This window comes from Pavona decussata, unplaced genomic scaffold, assembly GCF_977016875.1.
Source record: "Pavona decussata unplaced genomic scaffold, jaPavDecu1.1 SCAFFOLD_175, whole genome shotgun sequence".
Classification (NCBI taxonomy): domain Eukaryota; kingdom Metazoa; phylum Cnidaria; class Anthozoa; order Scleractinia; family Agariciidae; genus Pavona; species Pavona decussata.
The window spans coordinates 1,623,956-1,635,162 of record NW_028145586.1 but is presented as its reverse complement, the minus strand read 5'-3'; the positions used below and the strand labels follow the sequence as shown (position 1 = coordinate 1,635,162).

The 11,207-nt window shown below is 40.3% G+C and overlaps 3 protein-coding genes across 4 annotated transcripts in view; 2 read left to right on the top strand and 1 right to left on the bottom strand.

Moving 5' to 3' along the window:
- LOC146463576 (uncharacterized) overlaps positions 1 to 11,207 on the top strand; it is a 139,013-nt gene that overhangs the window by 122,280 nt on the left and 5,526 nt on the right. The gene's annotated exons all lie outside the window — the stretch shown is intronic.
- Positions 2,545 to 5,705, top strand: LOC146463579 (uncharacterized). Of its 2 annotated transcripts, none has more exons than XM_085084139.1 (3): positions 2,545 to 2,920; positions 3,216 to 3,824; positions 4,277 to 5,705. In XM_085084139.1, exons 1-3 carry the CDS (start codon positions 2,689 to 2,691, stop codon positions 5,413 to 5,415), a joined length of 1,980 nt encoding a protein of 659 aa, XP_084940265.1. In that variant the 5' UTR covers positions 2,545 to 2,688; the 3' UTR covers positions 5,416 to 5,705. The 2 variants fall into 2 exon arrangements, with proteins under 2 accessions (XP_084940265.1, XP_084940264.1); XM_085084138.1 differs by having other exon boundaries at positions 2,545 to 2,953.
- Positions 7,922 to 10,454, bottom strand: LOC146463578 (DNA excision repair protein ERCC-6-like 2). Its single transcript, XM_085084392.1, has 3 exons — positions 10,125 to 10,454; positions 8,974 to 9,214; positions 7,922 to 8,187 (listed from the first exon to the last, which is right to left on the bottom strand). Exons 1-3 carry the CDS (start codon positions 10,362 to 10,364, stop codon positions 7,922 to 7,924), a joined length of 747 nt encoding a protein of 248 aa, XP_084940518.1. The 5' UTR covers positions 10,365 to 10,454.

Genomic DNA, 11,207 nt, shown 5'->3' with positions numbered 1-11,207 from the left:
TTCCGAAAAGATAAGCGGTTTTAAGTTTGCACTAGAATATCAGAAAATCGATTCCTATAAACGCACAGAACTGCAAACAAAAGAGCTGTCCACTCGGTCGTTCAGCTGTTCATCTAGGTTCGCGAGTTCGTTCACTTGGTTTCTCGTTCGTTCGTTTTCGCCGGCGAGCGCTAGGTGGACGGTTAGATCGTTAACTCGGTCATTTTGCTATTCGCTCGCTCGCTCGGATGTTAGTTCGCTCGTGATTCCGTTTGTTCGTTCGTTTGCGTTTCTGGTTTGTTCGGTTGTTCCTCCGTATGCCCAGTTCTTCTTGCTATACATGGGCATAAACTGTTATAAACAATAAAATTTAACCAATTAAAAGCTCTATTAAAGCATTCCGAAGAAGTTCCTTCATGTCTTAATACCTATGGATGTCATGCTACTGAGAAAGTTAACAAATCGAATGTGGTTTGGCGTTGTCTGTACTCTTATCGACAACGATATTCGTCATCACAGTGGTCAAAATGTTGTGCGAGTGAGTCCACAAAAAATTTTGACCACTGTGATGACGAGTATCGCTGTCGATAAGAGTACAAACAACGCCAAACCACATTCGATTTGTTTTTTACCACAATATCAACGTCAAAGAAATTTTTTACAATAACTGTCAAAATTTCCGCGCGCTGATTGACGCGAGCAGCGTTGTCTAGACTCTTATCGACAACGGAAAATTAGCCAATCAAATTGCGAGATCAGAAACAGTTGAGTAAAAACTTCTTTCTTTAATGTGACACAAATATCTGACAAAAAAGTTAACTATGCTTAGCGCACTTAAGTCTTTCAAAAGTAAGTTTCTTCTTTCTGCAATTTTTCATTAATTTAATTTACAGCCTTTAATGATTAATAAGTATTTCAAGAACAAACAGAAGCCCCCAATTCGGCAAAACAACCGTGAAATTGGCAATTGGCGATGTTCCTTCGGTCGTGCGGTCGTGCGGATATTCGGTTGTGTCTGTTCACTTTGCCTTGTGCCATCGGGGCATCTTGTCTGGTTATTAAGTTAGTGATTCAGTGTTCTATGTGGTTCCAGCATTGTGTTCATTCTTCCTTCCGTTTGTCTGTCTGTTCCGTACTTTCGTACGGGTTCTGCCTCCTCCGCCAGTTCTACTGGTGGCACGGCTCCGGCTTACTCAAAATCCTATCATAGGCTCATACATAAAATTTAACCAATAACATTTACCAACAAGATGCCCCTCTAATGGCATTACACGGAATGCTTAATGTAGCCCCAATTATTCCCCATTGTATGTTTCGCAGATATTTAAAAAATATCCTCCCTTGGCCTTTGAAATAATTGTCTGAATGGTTTTATTCAGATATATTGCGTGATACTTATCGTTGTGTTACTAGGAATCATACCAGAAATAACTATGCAATAACGTCGTGACCCCGCTGAACTGGTCTGGCCTCCTCTAGCTCTAATCCCTCGCGTTGATCATTCGATCTGTTTTTTGAAGCGGATTTTCTTTGCTGTGAACTCTCCCAGTTTCCGCCGTTTCAACTGTCGAGTACTACCTAGAAGTTATTATTTCGATTTACTGCTTGAAAAAGGTTGGTTTTCTCTCTGAAAACGGCAGATCCGGAGTCTTAAATTCAGACATGTGGCCGCCATTGAACGAAAACAACTTTTCCAAATGATGATTTGCTTTGACGTCACACAAGTAGAGATGAGTGGGTCCCCTCCCTCGTGATATACGCGCAGATAATGGAGTTTGATTCGGCCGCTTTTGTTCAAGACAATCAAAACAATAGATCCCTTCTGGGAGAGAGAAGAATTTAATCTAGTTTTAATGAATAAATCAAATGATGATTTGACGTCACACAGAAGTGATGAGTGGGTCCCCTCTCTCGTGATATGTGCCTGCAAAATAGATTTTGATTGGGCCGCTTCTGTTGAAGACAATCAGAACAATATATCCTTACTAGGGGAGGACAGAGTTTAATGCATAAATTAATGTGCACATTTATGACACCGATGAAAAAAAAGATACCCGACCGAAACCTAGACACGTCATGCCCTGCGGGCATTCCGTGTAATTAAAAGCTGTATTAAAACATTACGAAGAAGTTCCTTCATGTTTTAATACCCGTGGCTGTCTTGCTACAGAGAAAGACTTCTTCTTTCTCCGATCTGACACAAACACATCGTGCGATATCAGCCCAGTGACTTGATATCGTAGGATATCGATATATCAGGACAGTAGACTAAGCTTCTGATTGGCTAATTGCGAATTTGAGTACGGTAAAGGGAAATACCGCAAGGGTCTTTAACCCTTCAAACTACTGAATGGGATATATATAATCGTTCACAAATGACAAATTACCTTTGTATTTCAACAGATATTTTACAGTGACGTGACAAAAGCGTTATCCAACAGTTGTTCTCTTTCTTAGTGAACTCGTTTGACCTCAGTAAAATGATATACTTCCTGTGGCAGTGAATCTACAGAACAAGCAGAAACACGATCTGATATATATTGTGGATTCTTAGAAGTTAATCAGTGAACCTCGCACGAAAGGAAAGGACTAACATATCCTAAGCACGAACTACACTACAGTGAATTGGTCTGCAGGCCAGCAAAGAAGACTGAAAAGTCCCTCAACAATATTTGAATTTCGAAGTTTTCCGGGGCAGTCGCAACTACAATGAAAACACAAGATCAAGAAGAGAAGAGTACAGACAGATTCCGCTGCTTGTGTTCCATGTCTGGCTTGCTGTTGTCTGTTGTGTGTTGTATCGCACTTATTCACGTGGAACTCAGAATAAAAGAACATCATCGACTGATATCACACTCAGTAACAACATGTGATCAGTTAGAGACACAAATCCTTCGTAAAGTACAGCAGAATTACGGAAGATGGCAAGATGATAAAGGCAGCCATTCACAAGGTCATTGGCGGGAAACAAGAGGTAAGTTTGGCTTCTGTCGTTGGCATTTTCAAAACATTTCAATTTTATAATGTATCGGCATTCTTGTCTGTCTTTAAACTCAGTTTCCCTTAGACAGTTATGCAAAATTTGAACGTCAAAATTGAAGCTTTCACGATCTACCTCAAAAAGGAACCTTACTGTCGTGGCTCTCAGCCACGACAGTAAACATTTATCATTCTTTATCTCTTTCCTTATCATAAGTTCGCTTACACCTTTTAATATTAATTTTTATATTTTCAAGGTGATAAAGCCATCTGGAAGACAAGACAAAAACGCGCTTTACCTGATGATTCACAGCAACCCGTCCAAACAGCTTTTGAAGTGAAACTGCTGATCAAACAAGAGCTTCGTCTGCTGCAAAACCAAATCTGTGCCAGAGATGAAACGCTCTGCCGCCCAGGACCAAAGGGTAACATAGGACGACGGGGGAGACCGGGCCCTCCTGGTAAACATGGTCCAGTAGGACCTCAAGGACCAGTGGGGATAAAAGGTGATCTCGGAGTGCCGGGTGAACCTGGTCCAGCGGGACCAAGAGGCCCACCGGGGATGAAAGGCGCCAAAGGTGAGCCCGGCCAGTCCATCTCAGCTCCTTCTCTGGTGCAGCGTCCAGTTGGAACGAGAGCCAATGAAAGTCAAACAGTCATCTTGAAATGTACAGCAGATGGTAATCCACCTCCTAAGGTCACGTGGTCGAAGCTGAATTCTTCACTTCCGGCTGGACGTCACATGATTGAGCCCAGTGGCGCTCTGATTGTGAAGGATGTTAGATCTGAAGACGACGGAGTTTACAGCTGCAGAGCTGAAAACTTGTTGGGAAGCGTCAACGCCACAGCTAAACTAACTGTTTATTGTAAGTTGTTCAGTAGGCTTTTGTCTCGTCTCAGTCATTTCCGTCAAGGGCGCACTCTCTTCCCAAGCACGGTTTCTTTAGGATCTGGTTTTTCACCGCCATTAATTTACAATAGAATTACAATGACAACAGGTTCACTAATTAAAATGCGAGTGATCTTATTGCGTTAGATTAACCGAATATTTTTCGTTTTTCGTAGCAATTTTCTCACTCCGCATGCGTTTGCACGCCTTCAACTTATCAAGAATCTGATTATATAGCGTTTTCATTCACGTGACTACTGGCCATATTGTTTTACCGAAACAAAAGAAAGTTTTTGCATAAAAATAGAATTCAATTCTCAGAAGTTTAGTTTGGGAAACCAACATAGCCGTTGTGACGTCATGTGATAACACTCTATACATGTACTTCATTCAGCGTCCAACGTTTTTATGTGCATTTTCTTTTGACAGTCGCTCCACAGATTTTGTTGTCATCACAAGAAGTGAGGGCACAGTGGGGAAAAAATGTCACTATCGCCTGCACTGCTACTGGTCAGCCGCAGCCTAGTATCGCATGGTCCAAGGCAGTTGGTGATTTGCCAAAACATAGAACGGAAGTCAAGAAAGGAAACCTGACGATCTACAAAGCGGCAAAGAAGGACTGGGGAACATACATCTGTAAGGCAGAGAATATTTTAGGATCAACAACAGCATTGGCTCAAATCACGATATTTTCTCGTCTGCGGTTCAAATTCCGCCCTCCTCGAGACGTGACTCCTGTGATTGGTTCAACTTTCCGTCTGCCGTGTGTGGCCGAGAGTGACCTGAGACCTACAATCACCTGGACAAAGGATGGCAAGTCTTCACTTCCTGTAGACTCAAACGTTCTATTGAATGGAACACTGGTTCTTCAAAACATTAAGAAATCTCACGAGGGATATTACACCTGTAAAGCGACTAACGCACTGACAACAGTAGAAGTTAAAGTCAAAATCAATTCTCCAGTTGTTACTTCCTGTTCTGTGATAAGGAAATACGTCAGCAGTGTAAGCGGAAATTACGTCATTGATCCAGATGGCTCAGGAGGTCTAGCACCATTTACAGTGCGCTGCGACATGAGTGACAAGAATGGAGTTGGCGTGACAGTCATCAGTCACGACAGTGAAAGCAGAACGTACGTGATTGGTTATGGCTATCGAGGTAGCTACTCACGTGATATTCGATACACAGGAGCGAATTTGTCTCAACTGGCGAGTCTCACCAGAGTCTCTTCACACTGTGAACAGTTCATCAAGTACGAGTGTTATGGTTCGATTTTACTTTTCAACAACAATCCATATGGATGGTGGGTGTCACGTGATTCTACCAAGATGAGGTACTGGGGTGGAGCATCTGTTAGTGGTAAGTGCGCATGCGGGATGACCAAGTCATGTGCAAACTCTCGTTATGGTTGTAACTGTGATAAGGAAGACAATGTATGGCGTGAAGACAGCGGTCTCCTCACTGACAAGACACGTCTTCCAGTTAAACAGCTCAGGTTTGGGGATACTGGCGCTGGCAATAAAGGTTACCACACACTAGGAAATTTGAAGTGCTATGGCATAATATAAACAGTGACGATAAAACGTAATGACCAAACCAAAGAAACAAAGAAAAAAAATATTTACTGACAAAAAAGTAGACACTTTTTACTTATGAATGATGTGATGTGATTTCTGTGAGCAAGTCTCCCTAACCTGGATATAATTCTTAAGTGCCATCAATTAAATGACAGTTATTAGGTAGCGCTTGCCTTCTTGCCTAGAATGAGTTTTCCCAAAAAACCTACGGCACAGATGGAAATGCAATGTTTATGCCAAGCTTATAATAGTTTTGTTAATCATGAATAGAAGCTACTCTGTGTAAGCGATTGACTGACTCAGTTGAAAACTGAATCAGATTAACTGACTTAGATCCAAGTGTAAGATACAATTGTGGCATTCTCATATGTAACACAGAAACACAAAAGGGATTATATTTCCTTGAGCTGTGCGGCTTTCATTTAGTTCTCCATAATTCTACCTTTTCAGTCGTTTTCTAAATGATAATGGGTTTGAATATGTATTAAAATTTCTTAGGTGTGTTTCTTGTAGTTTCTTTAGCTTGACTATAAAGACGATTTTTTTAATAATACCAAATGTGGTAAATAAAGTTTCTTGTTAAGCAGTCAGTGACAGTAGTTTTGAACATTGTTATAGCAATATTATGGCAACAAACCTCAAACCTTTGGCTCATGAAAACAAATACCATGATGGGGATTAAGACTTATTCACATAACCAATAATTTTATAGAAAGGATTATTAATTGGAAAGAACCAACAACAGAAAGACTCGGTCTTTCTTATTGTACTAGTTTGCTAAATTCACTTTAGTATCGTATTAGTAGAATAAAATCTTGACATAAACATACTTCAACACCAACCAAAGTAATCTTCATATACCATGTGACATGAGGGTTTACTCTCCACAGGCTCTTCTTCATTACAGTTTCTAAAAAAACTGTAAAAACTAAAGAAGTGTTAAGGCCGATTTCGACGGTACAACTTTTGCTTACGACTGTCGCAAGCGATTTCTAGAGCGCGTGCTCCTCGCGCCATGCAAAAAATCGCTCACAACTCTCGTCATTCAACATTGCCTAAGTTTTAGGTTTGATTTAAAGTTACCCAGTACCTTTAGAAGTGTCTTCAGAGGTGTCTCGCGTCCAAGCGATGTAGCGCGTTCGGTTTAAACTGAAGATACCTAAACCCTTATATCAGATTAAAGGTTATAGAACTGGCTATCCAACTAAACCAAGAATTTTGAAATAAAATGAATTGCCGAATTTTTAGCGCTGTTTTCTCGAATAAATTTTTTTCACTTGGAGGAGCCACTTCAAAGAGCTAAAACTCAAAAGGAATTTGTTCGTTTGCCTTCAAATTTGGACAGTAGCTAACTTAACATATAAACAACAAAGATGTGTCCGGGAATTTTTTCTTTCGAAATATTTTTTCTCCGAGAGCGATTTTTGTACGATTACTCCACATTTTTTCCATCCAATTTCGAAAATGCTCTATAACTTTTCACTGCGATTGAATATAACAAAACGCAGACACGTTTTTTTTAGCGCTTTGGGTCCGGAAACTGAGGAGCAAATTAAATTAGCAAAAAACAAAATTTACTTTGACTTGTAGCTTTAAAAAGGTGATTCGGACGCTCGCAATTAGAGGTCGTGAAAAATTCGACAATTCATTTTATTTCAAAATTCTTGGTATGGTTTGATAGTCAGCTCTATAAGCTTTAATTTGATATAGGGGTTTAGGTATCTACAGTTAAAACTGGACGCGCTACATCGCTTAAATGCGAGACACCTCTGAAGGTATCGGGTAACCTTAAACGAAACAATTCGTGTCGTAGGTCTGTCGTAAGCTTGTCGCACGCGACAAAGTCGTACCGTGTAAACCGCCCTTAAGGTCTCAAACTTTGGTCAAACTCGAGTCACACTGACGGTGCTTTAAGCTTATTTCCTCTGCCATGGACGGTTTTGTATTTCATCGACATATTTCAGTTAGTAAATATAGGGCGCTTACCATTTGTAGGAAAAATCCGGTTGGTGTAACCGTTGCATAATGGTAAGCGATTTTCCGAATTCGACTGGCCAACCGGTGATCAATTCCTACCCCTTTCATATGATTACTCGTGTCGTTCAAATATTTTCCAAGCTTATCAACGACACTGCTGGGGTTGGAGAGAGCATGCATGCTCGTCATCATCGATAAACTGTGATGAAAGTCCTTCCAGCTTATATGGGTCTTTCTCTTCGTTCTCGTTTACGCTGAGGTCGCAGGTTATATGACAAAAAATTAGGATGATCAGCAAACAATTTCTCTTTACAAGAACAATAATTGGTGAGGGTGGGCCGATACCAGTTTTTCCAAATCAATCCGATACCAGCACGACATCTGCCGATAATTCATTTTGGCATTTTTTTCGATTCCAAAATCGATATTGTGACGTTATCATCCATGTATTGTATCGTGACATCATTGTTTAAGGTAGTGGCCAGGCTATAAACCAATGGAAAATGCCAAAGCTGCTCAGTTACGTTACTGTTCTCCGTTCACGTAAAGCATCAACAACACGTTGACCATCGCCGTCCCCACCCCTCACCAGGTCCCTTGCCTCGTTCTTTAAGCAGTCTTCTCGCTTCTTCTCGTGCACAATTTCGTAGTTTGTGACTCTATACCCCGCCTCTAGTTTCTGTGTTCTCTTGACGATGTCCTTGCACAGGCTGGCACCTTCCGCGCGGTAGAAGAACCAATTTTCAAGTCCAAAAAGCTCGCCTTTTCTATTCTTGTCTCCTTCCACTTCAGTGAAATACCTTCTTTCGTTACTTCTTTAATAGGCAATGTTGGCCAGTTGCTGTGAGAAAACCAAGGGAAATTGAAATCTCACCATAATAGAAATTCAGCGAGACTGATATATTCTGAGTAATACAGAATTTATTTATATGGGATTGATCAAATGGAGAAGCATCATTTCCTAAATATAGCAAAGATAGTCTTAAAGAATATTAAGAAAAGGGATTACGAGGTAAGCAACGGGACATCAGTTAACCTGTTTGTAAACTTGTCTGAGGTAAATCATTTCTTCAATTGTTCCTGAGGATATCAAGCGATACACTCGAACGTCCCGTCTTTGGCCGGTACGATACGCTCTGAAAAAAATTCAAAGCCATATTAGATAAAACATTTTTTCGATGATTACTACAATAAAATGCTTAACTATAACTAGTTTTATATAAAAAAAACACATGTTTTGACAATAATCACCTTACATTAAAGTTTTCGTTTAACTTTTAACGCAACTCTGATATGAGACAAGCTGCGTACAAAACTGCGCATGTGTAACACCACTTCCTAACTTTATCCAGCGTATAAGTGGCTATCCAAGGCATAAAATGTGTTGGTTGGAGAACATTTTATCCACTGGATAGTGATTTATCCGCCCGATAGAGTTATCTGCTCTTTGAACAACCGGGGACAAAATGATCAAATTAGAAAACAAAAGCAGGTTTGGGCAGGCGAGACACACTTTGGGCATGAACATTTTAAGGTAATTTTATCACTGTTCACATCAATCGTCTCACTCACCTGTCGTGGGCTTGTAATCGCTGGATGGATTCCAGTTTGGGTCAAATATGATCACCACATTGGCTCCAGTAAAGTTTAGTCCCAGACCTCCCGCCTTAGTTGAAATCAAACAAAGAGAGATACTGGGGTCGAGGTTGAAGTCTCGCACAAGGCGTGTTCTGTCAGCAGGTTTGGTTCGTCCGTCCAACCGGCTATACACCAGTCCTTTACTGATCACAAATTCTTCTAGAATATTGAGAAGCTGGAAAAAAGGTCAATGATACTGATAGCTAAGTTAATCGCTCTTCTCACGATTGCGTTACTTAAATGTAGATGGCAACGTTTCGTCCACTTTACTACAGGGCTTGTTTAGAAGGTGTTACAATACGATATAAAATAACACTAGTAATAATCAAAGATTAGGAAGTGCGTTCGATGATCTCAATCCCAGTCTCTCTCTCCTTTGCCAATTAAGTTAGTGATGATGTTATCCGCCCCTACAAAATCTGCAGGGGGGTTCAAATTGCAAATTATATGCAAATTATATGAGCAAATTTTCTTTTGTGTTGTCCACCAACACGGCGGCAATGGAACCCACCTATTAACGTTGTCCCATACAATCTCGACTCCACTCTGTAATAGGAGAGCGTCCTTTCTACGTCGAACGTAATAAAATTTAAAATATCAAATAAGTAAATGGTAATTTCAGTGGCACACCCACAGAGTGGCTCTCCGTTCACTGTTTCCAGGTCGAATTTGAATTTGGAAATGTTGGTTTTGGCGGAGGGTGGAAAACAGGAGAACCCGGAGAAAAACCCTCGGAGCAGGGACTGAGAACTAACAACAAACTAAGCCCACATATGACGTCAACTCCGGGAATTAAGCCCAGCCCACAACGGTGGGAGGCAAGTGCTCTCACCACTGTGCAATCCCTGCTCCCACAATATTTCCAATCTTTAATTATTTTCTCTTCAAAAAACTGGAAAAAAAATAAAATTGATACTTAAATATCCATCAGCATTACCCAGCTTCCCGCAAAATTAACTCTTTTCGTCCCATATCATATCTAATCTGCAATTATCCGAACACTCTTCAAATTTTATACGCTGCAATAAATTAAACAGCTAGCCTTCAACCCCAAATGCTTTATATATTCGCTTTGATATGCAAACCTGTGTTGATCGTGAAAATAGAAGTACTTTGCTGCGTTCCTCGTGAAACATTCCCATTAGTTTTTCTAGTACTTTCATTTTGCCACAGTACTTTGGATCAGACAGCAATTCAAAAGACGACATCTCCGTGCAACCTGAAAACTCGGGATATCTGGCAAACACGTGTAAACAGAGATCTTTAGCCTGAGGAAAAAAAATAATCAAAGAAACTCGATGAATTAATGATAACAGCAGAGCCATTCGTATTTTATATTGCTACGATAAGTTCAAAGAACAGTATTTTTTAAATCAATTGTAAACCGCCTTTTTTTGTTTGACAGCTGGAACCTACCTTTTCTTGTTGGTCCAGTGTTTGTTTAACAGTGGGCGCCAATAATGCGGCGTGATTGGCCAGCTGAAAAAATCTCATGATTACAGTCTTGATGTCTTCACCATCAGAGCTGAGCTGTTAAGAAATCAACAGATATTAAGAATCACTACACTTCAGAGAACGTAATCCACAGATCCAAAACTTATAACCACCTACGCACAGCATAACAAACCGCACCACAGAAAGGACTGGGGTTTCTAAAGAAACTGTGGTGCTACGTCGGTGGAGAGAAGAAATGAATGTTTGGTTTAACAACAGAGTTGATAACTAAAGGTAAATTGGCCACCGTAGATAGCTCCGATAGTAAGGCCGTTACCCATTGTTATTACACGGTCATACAGAAAATGAGAACAAGAAACATTGGTAGAAGCCTGTAACAATGATTATTGATGAATTAGTTTTGGAATTCTTTATTGAGATTGTTTTTCTGTCCGTGTCCAACCAACGACTCAGCTTATAAACTAGAGCATAAAATTTTTATTTAAGGACGGTGCCTACAAATACAGAGGTATTTTTGCGCAGTTTATGACTATGCGGAAAAAGCACATCTTAGCAAGGACTATTGGAGTCCAAAAAGAAAATTGGGGGTAACCACGCAATTTTTACAGATGACTGATTTTTTTGCTATGAAATTGAAGCTTTATTATCTCTGAAAAATGCATGGTTACCCCCAATTTTCTTTTTTAAATAGCATGAACACTTGCTAAGAACTG

Bases quoted from the DNA above. Each gene is read 5' to 3' on its own strand.
- LOC146463579 (XM_085084138.1), top strand. From the start codon at position 2,689: ATGAAAACACAAGATCAAGAAGAGAAGAGTACAGACAGATTCCGCTGC. The intron at 2,954-3,215 runs GTAAGTTTGGCT...TATATTTTCAAG, and splicing joins TCATTGGCGGGAAACAAGAG to GTGATAAAGCCATCTGGAAG. The intron at 3,825-4,276 runs GTAAGTTGTTCA...TTCTTTTGACAG, and splicing joins AGCTAAACTAACTGTTTATT to TCGCTCCACAGATTTTGTTG.
- LOC146463578 (XM_085084392.1), bottom strand. From the start codon at position 10,364: ATGGCTCTGCTGTTATCATTAATTCATCGAGTTTCTTTGATTATTTTT. The intron at 9,215-10,124 runs GTTTGCATATCA...CCTTTTTTCCAG, and splicing joins TATTTTCACGATCAACACAG to CTTCTCAATATTCTAGAAGA. The intron at 8,188-8,973 runs GTGAGTGAGACG...ATTTCACTGAAG, and splicing joins CGATTACAAGCCCACGACAG to TGGAAGGAGACAAGAATAGA.